At 37.7% G+C, this 19,866-nt stretch overlaps 1 protein-coding gene across 1 annotated transcript in view; it reads left to right on the forward strand.

Moving 5' to 3' along the window:
• The first annotated feature begins 4,606 nt into the window (after positions 1-4,606).
• Positions 4,607-19,866, forward strand: part of LOC133663902 (integral membrane protein 2C-like) — a 20,751-nt gene continuing 5,491 nt past the window's right edge. Inside the window, exons 1-3 of the mRNA XM_062068628.1 lie at positions 4,607-4,844; positions 17,410-17,553; positions 17,660-17,848. Of these exons, the coding sequence (XP_061924612.1) occupies positions 4,752-4,844; positions 17,410-17,553; positions 17,660-17,848 (426 nt within the window). The 5' untranslated portion in view covers positions 4,607-4,751. The remainder of the gene's footprint in view (positions 4,845-17,409; positions 17,554-17,659; positions 17,849-19,866) is intronic.

Consider the following 19,866-nt stretch of genomic DNA (forward strand, 5'->3'; position numbering starts at 1 on the left):
TGACTTATTGAACCCCAACAAGCAAAAGTCTATTGATGACTTCATTGATACAATGTACAGCATCAGTCTATATCCTAAAATCACAAAGCCAAGCAGAATCACAGGACAATGTGCCACGCTTATTGATAATATTTTTACCAATGATTTTGATGATAACACTACAAGTGGTGTACTTATAAGCGACGTTAGTGATCATCTGCCAGTTTTTACAATATATGATGGAAACTACAAGAAGAACATGGAAGACAAAAGGACATTTCGAAGACTATGCACAGAGAAGAGGATGACTGCCTTCAAAATTGAGCTACAAAAGCAAGATTGGGACAATGTGTATAATGAAAAAGAGGTTGATGAAGCATATGAACATTTCTTAAACAAGTTCATAATACTTTATGACAAATATTGTCCATGGATACAACTCAGTAACAAGCAGAGAAAGAATAATCAACCATGGATGACAAAAGGATTAAAAAATGCTTGTAAGAACAAGAATACACTATATAGAAAATTTATAGCACAAAGAACTATAGAGGCAGAAATTAAGTACACAAAGTATAAAAACAAGTTAACAGACATACTACGATCATGTAGAAAAGAATATTACAGTGAATTATTGGACAGGAACAAAAATAATATGAGAGCAACATGGGGCATCCTCAATAGCATTATTAAAAATGGAACTAAGAGGGACTACCCTCAATATTTCTTAGATGAAAATAAAAAAAATGACAACATAAAGGAAGTAGTTGAAAGCTTCAATAATTATTTTGTAAATATTGGACCAAAATTGGAAGAAAGGATTCCAGACCCAGTTCCAATTGAGGACTATAATGATACCATAGAGCGAAATCCCAACTCCATGTTCCTCAATAATGTGACACAGGAGGAAATAGTTACAATCGTGAAAAAATGTAAATCTAAGACTTCAACTGATTGTAACGGAATTGATATGGAAACGATAAAAAAGGTTATTGAAGAGATCTCAGGACCATTAATGTATATTGGTAACCTATCATTTCAAACAGGTACATTTCCAAACAAAATGAAAATAGCTAAAGTTGCACCAATTTATAAGACTGGAGACAAACATCAATTTACAAATTATAGACCTGTTTCTCTACTTCCACAATTTTCTAAAATCATTGAAAAACTGTTCAATAACAGATTAGAAAGTTTCATAAATAAAAATAGAATACTCGAAGACAACCAATATGGATACAGAGCTAATGTTTCAACTTCAATGGCTTTAATTGAAATTACAGAAGAAATTACCAATGCAATAGATAGTAAAAAATGTGCGGCAGCGGTTTTTATGGATCTAACTAAAGCATTTGACACAATTAATCACAATATTTTAATCAAAAAACTAGAACGATATGGCATCAGGAGGTTAGTCTTAAACTGGATAAGAAGTTATCTAACGAACAGGAAACAATACGTGAAGCTAGGCGAACACACGTCTACAACGCTAAATATATCCTGTGGTGTACCTCGGGGATCAATACTAGGACCTAAATTATTCAATCTCTATATAAATGACATTTGTAAAGTTACAAAAGATTTAAAGTTAGTATTATTTGCAGATGATACAACAGCGTTTTGTTCAGGAGAAAACACACAGGAGATAATACAAATAATAACAGAAGAAATTAACAAATTAAAAAGATGGTTTGACAAAAACAGACTATCGTTGAATCTTAGTAAAACTAAAATAATGCTATTTGGTAACAGTGGAAGAGAAAGTCAAACACAAATACAAATAGACGGAATAGAAATTGAAAGAGTAAACGAAACCAAATGTCTAGGTATAATGATTGATGATAAATTGAACTGGAAATCTCACGTAAAAAATATACAACATAAAGTTGCAAGAAACACGTCAATAATGAATAAAGCAAAACATGTTCTAGACCAAAAATCCCTTCATATTCTCTACTGCTCACTAGTGTTACCATATCTGAGCTACTGTGTAGAAATATGGGGAAATAATTACAAAAGTACACTTCATTCATTAACGGTGTTACAAAAAAGATCAGTTAGAATAATACATAATGTTGGATATAGAGAACATACAAACCCTTTATTTATTGAATCAAAAATACTGAAATTCCACGACATAGTGAATTTGCAAACAGCTAAAATTATGCACAAAGCAAACTATAACCTGCTACCCAAGAACATACAACAATTCTTCTCAAAAAAAGAGGAGAAATATAATCTTAGAGAAAAACGTAATTTAAAACATTTGTTTGCACGTACAACACTTAAGACCTTCAGTATATCAGTATGTGGAATTAAATTATGGAATGGATTAAGCAAAGCAATCAAACAATGTACTAATATGATACACTTCAAGAAACTCTTCAAACTTAAAGTGTTTACAAAGTACAAAGAAGAAGAACCATGACAAACATTCTCAATTGATTTCATCCATCCATCCATTCATTCTTAAAGTAATCTTACTTATCTCATCATATGAAATATGACTTACTTCACCAATTATTATTATTAAATTCTTACTATTATTTATTTATTTATTTTTATTGTGATTACTTATGGAGTTTATTGTGAAAAAATTGTGAACAGGAAGTGAACAAAAAGTTTTGCAACTGTTATGTAAAGAAAAGGGGTAGGATTAAATAAGCTCTGCTTCTTCCTACTCCTTTTCGAACATGTTGAAAAGAAACTGGAAATTGTGATGTATCATGTTGTATGCTTGCATGTTCGAAATAAACTCAAACTCAACTCAACTCAACTCAACATACAGTTGATACACAGTTGTGATAGCCAATCAGATCACAAGTTGTTGACAGTAGCCTATCCAGGTAGCTTGACGTTAACGACACTGTGATTAGATGCTCCCTTGTCACTCCAAAGTAAGTACCCAATCACAAGTTGCAATTTACTGAAGCAAGAACTGTTGCACCGTAGCCATACCGGGCTAGCAGAGAAATCACCAATACTCACTTTTTTAACCCGCAAAGAAGGAGAACAAAACGTTGATTAGGTGGCAGATATATATTTGCAAGGCCATTTTCAAAAAGAATATTAAAAGACAAACTACATCTTGTGAGACGATGTCGGCCAACCCCGGAAGCTAGCTCAGCTGTCTCGGCGATGAAATGGGGAAATGCTAGCCACTTCCACTCGAATCAACCGACTACGAGCGGTACCACTGGCATATACGGCGTTCAATGGGTGCTACAAATTGTGAGTTCAAAATATTTTATTTCTTTATTTTTCTCACGTTTAATGTTTGACAGTACCACATAATCTACATCAGTTGAAGCATTTTAAGTCCCATCTTAAAACTCATTTGTATACTCTAGCCTTTAAATAGACCCCCTTTTTAGACCAGTTGATCTGACGTTTCTTTTCTTTTCTCCTCTGACCCCCTCTCCCTTGTGGAGGGGGGGGGGGCACAGGTCCAGTAGCCATGGATGAAGTGCTGGCTGTCCAGAGTCGGGACCCGGGGTGGACCACTCGCCTGTGCATCGGTTGGGGACATCTCTGCGCTGCTGACCCGTCTCTGCTCGGGATGGTCTCCTGCTGGTCCCACTATGGACTGGACTCACTATTATGTTAGATCCACTATGGACTGGTCTTTCACAATATTATGCTAGACCCACTCAACGTCCATTGCATCCGGTCTCCCCTAGAGGGGGGGGTCACCCACATCTGCGGTCCTCTCTAACGTTTCTCACAGTCATTCACATTGACATCCCACTGGGTTGTGAGTTTTTCCTTGCCCTTTTGTGGGCTCTGAACCGAGGATGTCGTCGTGGCTTGTGCAGCCCTTTGAGACACTTGTGATTTAGGGCTATATAAATAAACATTGATTGATTGATAAGATATCTTTTAATTACTGATGCGGGTTTATTGATTTTTAAATGCGCCAGAAAATAGCCCGTATTGTACACTGTTGATGTGTTTCAATACGCAGTAGTGCATAAAAGTGTTTTTGTGTAGTATTTCTCCAGCAATGGTCATGTGGGGATATAAATGATGGTATTTTGAGAGGTAATCATTGAAGTCGGACATCACTGAAGGCCTAGGTGGGAAACGCACGGCCCGCCACTGTTATATTCAAAGATAGTTGACTACTGTTTTTTTTGTTTTGTTTTTTCACTTAAAAAGTTGAAACACTCACAATTGTATTGCAATTATTATTACATCGATATACATTTTTTTACAGCTTTTTTTATATTGACTTTTCTAACTTAGATGGCACTTAATTCCGTTGTTGGATAATAAAGGGGTTGCGTTCTCTTCTAAAAGCTGCCACTGGCAGAACAGCGCTCTCACTTGGCTGTAAACAGGCACGTCAAGACAATGCACAACATCAGGCGGAGCGCAGAATGTTTGCCAAGAGCCTCGAATTATCAAACACTTTTAAATTATTATGGAAATTATGTGTTAAAAATAAAATTATTACAGCACAGAACAGAAAATGTAAATTCCCTTTAAGATTCAACAAGGAATAAGTGCCCCACTTCCGGTGCAGATACAAACAAGGTGGGCGATACTGCAAATTTCGCTGTCAATCCGATACCAAACATACGTGGACTGAAAAATATCGATCTCATCCCGCTATATCGATCCAATAACGTCGACACTCGGATCGATCAGCGAGCCCCGAAGACAACAGAAAGCAGACAAGCGGTGAAAGGTAGGCGGCCTGTCTGATAGGCGACGACTCCGCTTGCCTACTTCACATATTTCACACACTTGACTCTCCACACACTTGAGCCATGGTGAAAATCACTTTCCAGTCTGTGGCGGGACACAAAGAAGACAAAGAGAACGATGGCGATAAGAGCGAAATCCTCATTCCTCATTCGATGGTGAGTTCACGTTCCCGTGTTCTGTGTTTTATTCGTGCTTCTTTATGGTTTACTTGTTGTTTGATTACGCCAAGGTGTCCTTGTGTTGTGTGTCATTGTTACACCGTGTCGCCATTACGTTGACAACAAAAACCTGCCCGAGCTGTCATGGCTTCCTCATACTAAACGCCTCCATTCAATTTTTCGAAAGGAGAAACGTCAAACACACCAGTGGTGTCCAAAGTCTGACTCCGGTGCCATTTTTGTCCCACAGTTATTTACATATTCTAAAAAACATACCTTATTTATTATCCATAAACGATATCATTAGATATGACACATATTTGCTTTGTCACTTGTGACACAGTAGGTACAGTGTTGGTGCTAGGAATTCTCAAAATGGGGTCCCAGGGACCCCATCAAGTCATAAAAATGGGTCCCACAGTAAATTTTTGGGGTCCCACTTTTTTGTAACCGTTTTGAAAACCAATTATAAATGTACTAGGGCTGTGAATCTTTGGGTGTCCCACAATTCTATTCAATATTGATTCTTGGGGACACGATTCTCGATTCAAAAATGATTTTTTCCCGATTCAAAAGGATTCTCTATTCATTCAATACATAGGATTTCAGCAGGATCTACCCCAGTCTGCTGACATGCAAGCAGAGTAGTAGATTTTTGTAAAAAGCTTTTATAATTGTAAAGAACAATGTTTTATCAACTGATTGCAATAATGTGAATTTGTTTTAACTATTAAATGAACCAAAAATATGACTTATTTTATCTTTGTGAAAATATTGGACACAGTGTGTTGTCAAGCTTATGAGATGCAATGTAAGTGTAAGCCACTGTGACACTATTGTTCATTTATTTTTATTTTTATAAATGTCTAATGATAATGTCAAAGAGGGATTTTTAATCACTGCTATGTTGAAATTGTAACTAATATTGATACTGTTGTTGATAATATTAATTTTTGTTTCACTACTTTTGGTTTGTTCTGTGTCGTGTTTGTTTCTCCTCTCAATTGCTCTGTTTATTGCAGTTCTAAGTGTTGCTGGGTTGGGTTTGGTTTTGGAATTGGATTGCATTGTTATGGTATTGCTGTGTATTGTTTTGTTTGATTGATTAATTTAAAAAAATAGAATTAAAATTTAAAAATTATAATTAAAATAAAAAAATCGATTTTTTAAAAATGAGAATCGATTCTGAATCGCACAACGTGAGAATCGCGATTCGAATTCGAATCAATTTTTTTCCCACACCTCTAAAGTGTACCGTATTTTTCGGATTATAAATCGCTCCGGAGTATAAATCGCACCGGCCGAAAATGCATAATAAAGAAGGGAAAAAAACATACATAAGCCTCACTAGAGCAGGCCTGGGCAATTATTTTGACTCGGGGGGCCAAATTTAGAGAAAAAAATGGGTCTAGGGCCGGTATATCTATTTTTAGGAACACTAGTACAAAACCTCACAATAATGTCTGATTAAATGCTAAAAACGTCATGACAGATGGCCTGAAAAAATGGAAAGGAATTAAAACATTTTTTTACTGAATGAGACAACCAGAGTGTACATGAAAATAAAGAATGTGGGATTTACAATATTAACTATGAACGATAAAACACTGAATATTGACAACATAAGAACGTCACACCCCCTCTCAACAAACACAGCGAAATATGAACGCAAAGGGTAAAAAAAAAAACGCACCCACAATCTGATATATCTGATATATCACTGAGCTTTAGAAATGTGTTGTAAAAATCCCCTTCCGCGTCTGTCCCTGACACCCGCATTTCAGACTGGCCGCCCTGGAAACACTCTGTGGAAACTCTCTCTACCCACACTGCTTGGTGCCTCATCTGTAGATTAGCATAGTAACTAGTATATCATGCAAAAGCGCAGATTCCAACCATTTAAATACTTTGTATAATACAAGACTTACGGTCATCTAAAACATCACTGAACATCATAATGGCAGCTTCAGTTTCCATCTTAAAGATCTAAAAAAATGTCCAGCGGGCCAGACTGAAAAGCAAACGGGCCGCATGTGGCTCCGGGCCTTAATTTGCCCAGGTCTGCACTAGAGTATAAGTTGCATTTTTTGGGGAAATTTATTTGATAAAATCCAACACCAAGAATAGACATTTAAAAGGCCATTTTCAAGGACCCTTTTGTGAATTTGTTCCTCGAGCTGTGGCCACCTAGCTTTTATCCCGCGATTAGCTTTTTTAGTTTTCTTAATTTCAGTAAGAGTAGCCTCCGCTTTTCGCCAGTCACTTACAAGTTTCTCGCTTACTCCAAACTTTCTTTCTGCTGCTCGATTGCCGTTTTCTGCTGCATATTTCACTACTTCCAGCTTGTAATCTGCAGTACAGTATATGATTTCCTTTTCGGTGACATTTTTGTTCAGCCCTTCTCAGTTTTTATAAGTTACCGCCAATGTTGAAATTATACATTTTCATAGGTACAGAAGTAGTAGCAGGTAGCATCTTTTTTTTTACAATGCACTTCTGCCATGACCCGCCCCCGCCAAGTTTTTATTGGTTGACGTGTGTGTGTGACGATTGCTGATATACGCCTAGTCTCTTACGTGAAAGAGATAAATAAAATTATTTGATATTTTACGGTAATGTGTTAATAATTTCACACATAAATCGCTCCAGAGGATAAATCGCACCCCCGACCAAACTATGTAAAAAACTGTGACTTATAATCAGAAAAATAAGGTATGCATTATCCTATTTTATCTCACATTCTATATTGTGTTTGGGAAAAAGGTTGTCATAAACGTTACTTAATTCGTTAAAAAAAGAATACAAAAGAACACACATTTTTATGCATATGTAAATGTATTCAGTTATAAACATTCATTCACTTTCTTCTTTCCTTCATGGATATAAACTTTACCGCTGCCGTTTTTTTTTTTTCTATATTTTTATTTAATAAGTTGCAGGTGTATTTATTTCAGTATAAAAGTGTAAAAAGTTTTTTGCTTCGAGTCATGAAATGATAATGGTGTGCCAGGGCAGGTATCACAAATTTAATTGATTATTCTCACCTGTATGTAGATCATAAGTCGTTTAAAAACCGCCACATCTACACTTTCATGGCAAATAATGCCAACAAACTTAGAATTTTGCAAGTTACTTTCAATGTCATTTAATACAGTGGCACTCAATGCCTCTAGCATTTCATCTCTGGCTCCGTGATGGCATTAAGCTGTGTGTTCCCCTTTAAGAATGGCGGTATGTGGGGTAAGTGAGTGGGCAAGTTAGGAGAGGGAGTGCTATCATGTTCAGGAGTGTTATTAGCATGGTGGATGTCCGCTTGGCTTTGTGGAAAACATAAATAAAGAGTTGTAACAAATCGACGACCTCGTCATTTCGACCAGAATTGTAGGGACCTAAATTGGAGGGTGTTTCTTGTCGCCTGGTGAGGCTGGATCTTTGAAAATCAGTGCACCTGGTCGTAAAGGTGTTCTTTTTCTTTGCCCGTTTACATGGCGTGCAAAACATCTTTCCATCTTCATAAGTGAGCCACTTGATAAAAAGTTGCTCCTGAAGCCACTTTTCATTGAAGCTTCGCTTCTTGGGTTTGTTGCTCGCCATGACGAAAACAATTACACGCGGGAGTCCTAATACCGGAAATGCAGTATTTGTGATCGATAAAACTTTCGGCTAATCAAAATTTAAGAAATTGTACCGGATAGTGCATTACTTTGAAGTCGACCAATAATTAATAGTTAATCATTTGACCGGGTAAAAATAAACAAAACAAAACACAGGCGGGAAGCCTTAATCGGTAAAAAAATAATAAAAAAATACATCTGCGTACAGGGACGCGCAGACTTCTGGAATTTTGCGACCTTTCTGATTTCAATGCGTAAAAAGACACAAAAAGTGCGTTAACGCCAACACTGAGGTAGCTGTGTAAAATTTTAAAAACGACTTAATTTAAATGAAACCAGCATCATCAGACAGGGCTTGTCATTTTCCTGTGATAGATATTCTTGTCATTTTCCTGTGATAGATATTAAGAACGTTATGAATTTGCTAACGTGGTAAAAATACACTAATTTATGGTCAACCTCTTCAATTCAAAATCAATGTGGCTCAAGATTTTATGTGTGACCTTTTTGTTAAAAATGTCATAACTTTCTTAATTTTCACCCCATTTTAATAAAGGTTGGTTTTGTTCGAAAGCTTGCTAAACAAAGAAACAAACAAAAAAAAGGCTTCACAGTTAGGGTGTATTTTTAATGAATAAGATTCATGAAATTAGTGTAGGAAGTAGTGCTGTCCCGATACCAATATTTTGGTAACGGTACTAAAATGATTTCGATACTTTTCGGCACTTTTCTAAATAAAGGGGACCACAAAAGAATTGCATTATTGGCTTTGTTTTAACAAAAAATCTTACGATACATTAAACATATGGTTCTTATTGCAAGTTTGTCCTTAAATAAAATAGTGAACATACAAGACAACTTGTCTGTTATTAGTACGTAAGCAAACAAAGGCTCCTAATTTAGCTGCTGGCGTATGCAGTAGCATATTGTGTCATTTTCCATTCTATTATTTTGTCAAAATTATTAAGGACAAGTGGTAGAAAATGAGTTATTAATCTACAGTCGCGATCAAAAGTGTACATACACTTGTAAAGAACATAATGTCATGGCTGTCTTGAGTTTCCAATACTTTCGACAACTTTTGTTTTTTTGTGATAGAGTGATTGGAGCACATACTTGTCGGTCACAAAAAACATTCATGAAGTTTGGTTCTTTTATGAATTTATTAAGGGTCTACTGAAAATGGGACCAAATCTGCTGGGTCAAAAGTATACATACAGCAATGTTAATATTTGGTTACTTGTCCTTTGGCAAGTTTCACTCCAATAAGGCGCTTTTGGTAGCCATCCACAAGCTTCTGGCAAGCTTCTGGTTGAATTTTTGACCACTCCTCTTGACAAAATTGGTGCAGTTCAGCTAAATTTGTTGGTTTTCTGACATGAACTTGTTTCTTCAGCATTGTCCATATGTTGAAGTCAGGAATTTGGAAAGGCCATTCTAAAACCTTAATTCTAGTCTGATTTAGCCATTCCTTTACCACTTTTGACGTCTGTTTGGGGTGATTGTCCTGTTGGAACACCCAACTGCGACCCAACCTCCGGGCTGATGATTTTAGGTTGTCCTGAAGAATTTGGAGGTAATCCTCCTTTTTCATTGTCCCATTTAAAGCACCAGTTCCATTGGCACAAAACAGGCCCAGAGCATAATACTACCACCATCATGCTTGACGGTAGGGTGTTTCTGGGATTAAAGGCTTCATCTTTTCTCCTCCAAACATATTGCTGGGTATTGTGGCCAAACAGCTCAATTTTTGTTACATCTGACCACAGCACTTTCCTCCAGAAGGTCTTATCTTTGTCCGTGTGATGTCAGATGAAACAAAAATTGGTCAGACTGGACTTGTAACGTGAGTCACATCACAGCGACCAGGAAGAGGAAGTCGGCGAGTCCAAAAAATCAGTGTGCGACTCTATGATTTAAAAAGATATTTGGCAGACTCACACACACACACACACACACTTATAACTTACAGTTTAAAAATAATTCCAATCAAGTTTTCACTCACTGTAGATTTTTTGCAGGGGAGCTTTGCCAAATTTTGTAGGAGCTTTGTGGTGCAAGTACCTGTCCATTCCGAAAATGTCGATGTTCTGGCTAAACTAGGATATGTGTTCTACGTCATGAGTATTGGTGTATAGTGGTGATGAAAACAATGCAAATGCAGTTGAACTCTGAACTCAAAATGTAACCGATTTTTAAATGCATCGCAATTCGGACATGGACGATTATAAAATAGTTTTTTAAATTTCAATAATCGATGATCGATTTAGTAATTGTAAACAAAGTAATGCAGACAGTTCCAAAATTTGTCTGACTTCAGCGAGCCACACCAACGAGCGATCCGACCAGCTCCTTTGTTATAGCGCAATTATGTTCCAGTTTAGCACACATTTCCATAGATGCGATGGCAATTTCTTATTACAAATGCACTGTTTTTAAAAGTTGTAAGTAATAAACGATTATTTAGTGAAACAAAAAGAAATGTAAAACTGCATCAACATGCATGAATTAAAGATGCATCAATAATAGAATTTTAATCGAATTCGTAGCTCCTGAATCGTAATCGAATCATGAGGTGGCCAAAGATTTCCGCCTCTCGCGTTGCTACTCAGGATGGCGCATTCAAGTGTGAAACTCTCTGAGTGACTACTGCAGAGGCACACATACTTAGACAGAGGGCTTCTGATTTCTCTACATTTCCCACAATGCATTGCCGGTGGCCATATTGGCAGGCTTCGTTTGTAAACACACTCATTGCTGCGGATCATTCAACAAGTGATACTCATAATGCCGATGATGTGTGTGATTGTCAACTGTCCCAATCGAGGTTTGAGAGATATTACTAGCTTTTATTGAATTCCAAAGCGTGTTTCTGGACAGACTGAAGCGACCGAAAAGAAGAGTGAACGGCGCAGGCGAGCATGGATTGCTGTAATCAACTGAGATGTGATGGGTTATGACAACTTTGTGTTTGTTCGGATCATTTGATGTCAGGTAATTGAGAAAATTCTGTAAGTAAAAATGAATCTAAAGTAAATGACAGCCCAACTTTGCATTAACTTGTTGTGTTTGGTCGAAGAACGTTGATAGTAGTTGTATTGATAGAAAATAGTACTCACTTCTCACATGCGGGCTGTAGCCGCCATATAAAACAAAACTGAAGCAACATGAGAACAGCATTCTCTGAATAATGCCTGATAGTCACAGTGTGGTGAGATGACGTTAGATTGGTTACCCGTGATTATTCAGGGTGTCAAACTTGGGTCGTATCATTTCTGAGAGTGCATGACTCGCCTTGACGACACAATGTCCACTGGTTTTTAATAGATAAACACAAATGTCATGAACCCATCCACAAATAAACTGGTAATAGCTTACTAGACTTGTATCATTTTGAAAGTACTTCAAGGTGAAAATGAGCTGGGTTGAAAAATTAAGTAGTTTACCAAGTCTGTGTATGAGACAACGTGGAAGATGTCGTCATCTCTACTCCACTCAAACTTGTCGATCTGGTAAGGATCTTCACATCCAATTGCGGCTTTTTTCTCCTTATAACAATGAAAGAAAGTATCTAATGATTCACAATTTTTCTCCATCGTATCACAGCCGGTGCAATGTTATTTTCCACAGAATAGTTCGGAAATATTGCGTGTAGCGCTATCGTTAACAAAGAATCTCCGCGAACAAAGCCTACCAGTATGGCTGCCATCAATGCATTGTGGGAAATGTTGACAAAAATTCAGAAGCCGGAAAGCGTTTCACTTCTTGTTCTACTCACATAAGTCTCACAACCTTCAAAATGAAAAAGTTACATTTTCACCCTAACTATTTAACTACTAACTTAAATCTTGTTTTTCAATATTAGCTTATAAATCACTATCACCAAAATATAAATAATACATTTTATACAGATTGGCACTTACACTGCTATAGACATGGTATAGTTTACATTATTTAGTGATGTCAAATGATACTTTATCAAAATCGGATATTTCCAGTGATTCTCAAATAGTAGGGTGGGCCTCGCCGGGGGCCTGACAAGGGGGCCTGAGAGGCAAGGTACTTTGAATATTAGCATCTTTTTTTCTTTCTTGAACGATTCACAAGCCTCCAGCTAGGTGGCAGCACTGCTCAGACACGAAATACAGATATCCTTTAAAGTTTTATAATAATTACACCAGTATTTACAGTATATAGTGGGGTAGGCAAGTCTTCAGCCAGGTGGCATGTAGGTGCTGGTGGCAACTCATAGTGTTGTCTATGGATAAATAAATGAATGAAAAAAGTGATTGGGAAGCACTGGATTAATCACACTTTTGAATGTTTATTACTTGTGATTAATTGTGTAATTTGAAATTAAAATAAAAAAGACCCCAATTTTTGGACACAAATGCATTTTTGTTGTTTTATTTTATTGCACTTTATAGTTTTTTATGTTTTTTTTCCAATACATCTCACTTCACCAAGAGAGGCCCCATGCATTATATATGGACATGCCATGTGTACTATGGAGGCTTTTTGAACATTTCTATATCTGCACAAATGGGAAACTTTTTAGCCCTTGTTTTTCTTTTTAGCTACTGATGGTCCCCTTATCAGTTTGGTCACAACTGTGACATGACATCCTGTCACATGTCTAGGAACCTGTAAGAACAAATGCTGTAATGATTATGTTTTTTTAAAAGTATTATTTAGTATAATTTTATCAGGGTTTTTGTTAATTGGGTTAACACTTTTAAATCATGATAAATCGCAATTAATTGCAGTTAATTATTTGCTTGCACAATTCAAATTAACTTAAAAAAGATCCCAATACTTTGACACAATGCAATTTTATTATTAGAATATCATACATGAACATTTTTAAAATATTTTTCTTGAATGTATGCCATTTATCTGCAGCTATACATGATTAATGCTATATTTTTTGTGATTAATCACATGCGTTGATGCAATACATTTGACAGCCCTAATTATATTGTATTGTGCCTAGATCTGCCTAGTGATCCACTGAATGCACTGTATGTGTCCTAGCTTCCAATGACACTTGGATTCAAAATGGCAGATGCATTTGCATGCAGATTTAAATGTGCAGGGACGCCTCAGGTCATGCTGTGGCAGCATCCCTGCACACTTACTCTGTATTCTGTACAAAATGATGATAATGATGATGGATTCATGATGTGGATATTGGCATTCCTTACATTAGAATGAGTGTGAGATGTGTTTTTTGGGTAAGGAAGCCAAGACCAATTTTTTTTGTGGCTTGTCGCGCTGTCAGCTGGTGTGAAAAGCCTCCATGTCTCTGTGGGACGACAAAACACAAAGAGTGTGTGTTCACACATGCACAGTTGTGTCCTTGTCCTCGCCTGCCTTTTGTATCCAAATGTTCCCATTATGTCTTAAAACTTGCATGCACATTGGCAATTCTTTGGACAACAGTCCAGCTTTTAATTTACAATCAAAAACATGTTATTTATCTCATTAGTTTTTAAAAAATAATTCAACCTCTCAGAATAGCAAACTTAAGGTTGAGCGATGCGGAAAATCTTGCTATCAATTTAATACCAAGTAAATACAGGGCCAGTGTAGGGATGGGCAATATGGCTTAAAATCTATATCATGATATGTATTGCAGCCTTCTATATTATCTATAGGAGTGTAACGATTCGTTTTAATTTGAGCACATGGCAATGACGTCACAGACAGGCAACAGACTCGCGTAACATTTAACGTCTTTATTTATTTAAATGTGCTAAAAACTACTTTATATAAAGTCTGCCATTCTTAAAGCCAATCACTAGTATCGATAAAATCGATTACCGTACTTTCCGGGCTATTGAGCGCACCAGTATTTAAGAAAATATTTTTACATGTATTAGCCGTACTGGACAATAAGCCGCAAATATATACCGTTACAACAGTTTTGTAAATGTTTGTTTACATACCTTTATTGTTTCCAAACGTGCATATCAAACAAAACGGAAGTCATCGTCATTGACTCACTAGCTGCAGAAGCTAGCTCTCCAATCAGCTAAACAGACTCAATATCTCCACGGTGACGTTTTTGGTGAATTTACAAAACTGTAACAATACAAAAAGAATTCCATTATAAGGTAATAATTCTAACACAGACACTTGTAAACGTGTTCGCATATTGGCTAATGCTAACAACGCTAGCTTGATTATATTACGATAGCGCGCACAAGTATGCATGAAAACTTTCCTACAGGCATCACACATGGGACTGTTTTGTAAGTATGAATTGTTTAAGTTATACTGTAAAACTTACAAACTTTGCTTGGAGTGATGAATGAAGAATCCTTTAGAGCAGATACGCTATGGACGGTTTTACTTCCGGTTCAAGGCATTAAAACAGGAAATAGATTTTCAACCCGCAACACCTGCCGTGAGTGAACACATCCAAAAGATGGTGCCAAAGCACAAATAATAACACACCCTTTTAGTGTCTGTTGAAAAGTAGTGGCTTATAGTATGAAAAATACATAAATAATATTTTTTTAACGATACTAGACCAATATATATCTTCTGAAAGGCCAACGAGCACAGCACAGACCGATATACAGTATATGAATCTTGGGAATATAAATCAATCTATTGTTAAATCGTTACACCCCTATTTATTTTGTGTACAAACGTTAATGGAATTTCAAAACTGGTTAATATGGCTCTTAATTTAGCTGCTGATTGATGTATGCGGTAACATATTGTGTCATTTACAGTTGTATTATTATATCAAAACTTTTACAAATCTTCTTGTTAATTTACTGTTAATATCGAGCTAATTTCTATTGTAACATGGTTCTATCTACACATCAGTTAAAATTTGGTAAGTTGTTTGGATACTTTACCATAGTTTTGGGCGATAATACAAATTTGGGTATCCATCCAATACCAAGTAGTTACAGGGGCATTTGTATTACATGATGTTTCACACAGGACTGCAATCTGTTTGTGGCAGTGGGAGCAGATGATGTTATCAATAAATTAACATAATTGACAAGTTTCCAAAAAGTTAGTAAAAGCCATTAAGTTGGCAACACCGATCCCTCCTTCTAGGTCTTCTTTTTCTCTGTCAGACCAGATGTGTTCTAGTGTGTTTATAAGCCAGGGCGAACTGGTACAGAAGAGCCAAGTCTATTTGTGCTGGACTCAAGTATTTTTGAGATGGAAATAAATGAATGTACAGTATATGATTAAGATATTGATCTCATCAATATCCGATACTGATACTACACTTTTTTATTTGGATCCGCCCACCCCTAGTTTCTGGTGCAGCACTGAGTCATGTCTGCTGGAAGTAATCCATTGTGGTGTTATGTGTGTAGGAGAGTGTAGCTACTATGTAGTGTGTGCATGCGGTACTGGCAGATGGGCTGCGAGACTGGAGGCGTCTATGACAGGCTTTCCCTATCTCTGTCAAGTCTTTCATAAGCGCTCAGTTAATATTTCCTCTTACTGAAAACGGTCCTCACAATGGTTTGTGGGAACTTCCACTAACAAGTCGCTGTAAAAGCTGTTTTTTTTTTTTACCTCTGTTGGTTTGTTCCATTTGTTAATTAAATATACATATGTGCCATTTGAGTCCTAACATCTTAAGTTATCCTCTGTGAACCTAGACATCCTGCAAAGGAAACTCATGTCTGTGGCTTGTATTCACGACCTTGTCCTTTCGGTCATTACCCAAAACTTGTGACCATAGATGAGGGTAGGAACGAAGACTGACCGGTAAATAGAGAGCTTCACCTTCTGGCTCAGCTCCCTCTTCACCACAACAGACCGGTAGAGTGACTGCATCACTGCCGACGCTGCACCGATCTGTTTGTCAGTCCCATGTTCCATTCTTTCCTTACTCATAAACAGGTGATACTTGAACTCCTCCACTTGAGGCAGAACTCCACTCCCAACCCAGGGGGTGCAGTCCACCCTTTTCCGACTGAGAACCAAGGTCTCAGATTTGGAAGTGCTAATTCTCATCCCAGTAGCTTCACATTTGCCTGAAAACCGCCCTAGTTAACGTTCAAGGTCCCAGCCTGATGAAGCCAACAGGACCACATCATATGCAAAAAGCAGAGATACGATCTTTTGGCCACCAAACTGGAAACCCTCTACACCATGACTGCGCATAGGAATTCTGTCAAAGATAATGAACAGGATCGGTGACAAAGGGTAGCTGTGACCGAGTCCAATGTCCATGAGCATGTCTGACTTACTACCGGCAATGCGACTCCTGCTCCGATTGTTCAGGGACCGAATGGCCTGTAACAACGGACCCTGTACACCGTACTCCTGGAGGGACCACCACAGGATACTGCGTGGGACACGATCGAAGCCTTCTCCAAATCCACAAAACACATGTAGACTGGTTGAGCAAACTCCTTTGCCCCCTTCAGTACCCTAGCGATGGTGTAAAGCTTGGCCTGTGTTCCACGACCAGGATTTCTTTCAGACTTACCATTGTTCTCTGCTTGAGTAATTTAACTCGATCAAGCCTTATCTAACGTTTCACAGTACAAAATAAAAAAAAGTGTGTGTGATTCATACTGATATTGTATCAGATCAATATACGTATGACCAATACTCAAATTTCAATATCGGTAACTGAATCGGGACACCCTTAAACTGAATACACGCTAAATATAACAACAAAATCCCTAAGTAGGCAACACTGGTAAACTAAATGTTCTTATTCTCTGGCATACCGGGTGCGTTAAAAGGCAGAATAGGATGCATACTGCCATCTACTGTACATATATGTCATGACTACATTCGTAGACAGTCCCATAATACTGTGTTTCTGATCAGGGGTAGCCCAACATCTATTTGTGGAGGTCCAAATCTATTTGTAGGAATTCACTACAAATAAATGAATGTATGGACTACACAAATATTATAATCACTTCAAATGTGTGTTGCGTGTTCCCCAGGAGGAAGAGGAGCTGGTCCTTCCATTGCGGCCCAATAAGTCACCTCTTAACGGGCTCTGCTGCCTGACGTTCGGCCTGGTTGTCTTCATGGCTGGTCTGGTCCTTGCCTCCATCTATATGTACCGCTTCTACTTCATACCTCATGTAAGTTTTGTCTTTGCCACAAAAATGGCTTTAGAAAAAAAAAAAGTTTTTATTCAGAATATTGAAGTTTTGAGAACATTTTAAGACAAATTGTGCTTGTCTACAGGCCCCCGAGGAGAACTTGTTCCATTGCAAGGTGGTTTATGAGGACTCCGTGTACGCACCGCTGCGTGGGCGTCAAGAACTGGCAGAGAACGTCGGCATCTACTTGGCAGACAACTATGAAAAGATCAGTGTGCCTGTGCCTCACTTTGGAGGCAGCGATCCTGCTGATATTATCCACGATTTCCACAGAGTGAGCAGAAACATTTGATTTGTACTTATATGAAAACATTCATATTAACACATAACACAGGTGACTTTGCACGATTCATTACATTCTTTTTTTATTGTGATGCTAGAGAGATTTGTGCACCTTCTTCTTTGCTTCGCGCTGCTGCGTTTATGTTGACAACCTGTCGTAAGTCTCGGGCCTCAACTAGTCTGAAGGGCACTGACATACTGTAAGCAGGTTCCATTGTCTGAATTGTTACACAATTATGGTCTGCTGTCCACTGTTTGAGTTAAACTTAGCATGTTTGCTTTTCCTCTTTGTTTAGTGCTGGAATGATAAATACCACACAACTCAGGGTTACGAGATCAATTATGACTTACCGTATTTTTCAGACCATAAGGCGCACTGCCGATGAACGGGTCTATTCGTGTCTATTTTAATACAAAAGACGCACCATATTAAAGGGATCGTCATAGGATATTTTTTTTCTACATTAACAACACTTCCTTGTGGTCCACATAACATGTAATAGTGGTTATTTGGTAAAAATGTTGCATAGATTATGTTTGACCGTCTCTTTAGGATGCACCATTTTGTGGGCGGTCTTATTTACGTGGCTCCGTCTTCTCCCCATCATCTTTGTTGTACCGGTAGTTTTTAGATCTTCCATAGCAAGTCTACTGACAGATATCAGTTAGAACTGTATGCTACTGTATGTTAGAAACAGCAACAGCAGAAAATCAATGCCCCACAACAAGAGGATAGAGGGGAAAAAAGGAGCCTTTTGACTACAACATGGACTACAATGGCAGATGCACGCACATTTTTGGGACTTAAGCAGATCCTAAATACACAACAGCAGGAACCAATAGTTAAGAAAAGTTGGTTTTGCATAATGTCTCCTAATAGGTGCCATTTTGGGGTCCTTATACACACACATTAAAATATGTTGAAGTACAGTACGTATGACCACGGTAGCTGTAATGTTTCGACAATCCATCAAGCGATGCGGCTTCGTAACGTATCAAAGTTGGACTGAAACATTTTGACACATTTTTGAGCGCCGTGTGTAATGTTCTATATTCTCAATGAAATATCAAAGTTTTGGGCTTGCTTTCTTACCGGCACTTGCTAGCCTCATTTATTGAACAGGTGTCAACCTGCAGTCTGCATGTTTTATTTGTGACTGCCATCTACTGGTCACACTTATCGTTACACCATGTACCACAACCAGAGTAATACATTTATAAGGTGCATGGGGTTATAAGTCCCGCAACAACTTAGGGGCGTTAGAACGACCAGCTACCCAGATAACGAGACATGAATAGCGGCGAAGTGTTGCACGTGTCGGGTCTATTTTAGCACTATTTTTCTTAAAACTAGCCATGGGGGCAGGACGGACAGGTGTCCGACGGGTTCTAGACTCTCTGGTCGCCTTCGGCAGTCCCGGGACTGCACATTGCCGATTTTTGAGAAAATGAAAGGATCGTAAGTGCGCCTTTTGTAGTCTGAAAAATACTGTAATTATTACAACTATAGACATAATTAAACAATACGTAGAACAATAAATGAAAATGAACTTGATATATTTGCCTGGCATTGATACGCTAGTTTTCCTCATCTGTCGCTTTTAAACAGGATACAAGAGGGTTTACTCTGTGCATACTCAGCACTGAGTGTGTTTATGTAATTGCAAAATTAAATGAACAAAGTGAACCCTCTTGTCAGCCACACATTAGAGGTGGGAATCTTTGGAAAACTCACGGTTCACTTTGATTCCGATTCTTGGGGTCTATTTAGGATCAATCCTCAATTCAACACAATTCTTCATTCAAACCGATTCTTGCAAAATATTATTTTGTATAAAAATAATCAAACCTTTCAAAATAAGTTACTGGTTACAAAACCTCCTCTTGGTTGCTGACAGTAAGCGCAGAGAGTAAGCGCTTTTTTAAATCCATTCTTGAAAGTTAGAAAAAACATTTCGGCTTCAAACCAAATGAGCAAGATGAGCCCACCAACACAAACAAACAAGCCAG

Source organism: Entelurus aequoreus, linkage group LG13 (genome assembly GCF_033978785.1).
Source record: "Entelurus aequoreus isolate RoL-2023_Sb linkage group LG13, RoL_Eaeq_v1.1, whole genome shotgun sequence".
Taxonomy (NCBI): Eukaryota; Metazoa; Chordata; class Actinopteri; order Syngnathiformes; family Syngnathidae; genus Entelurus; species Entelurus aequoreus.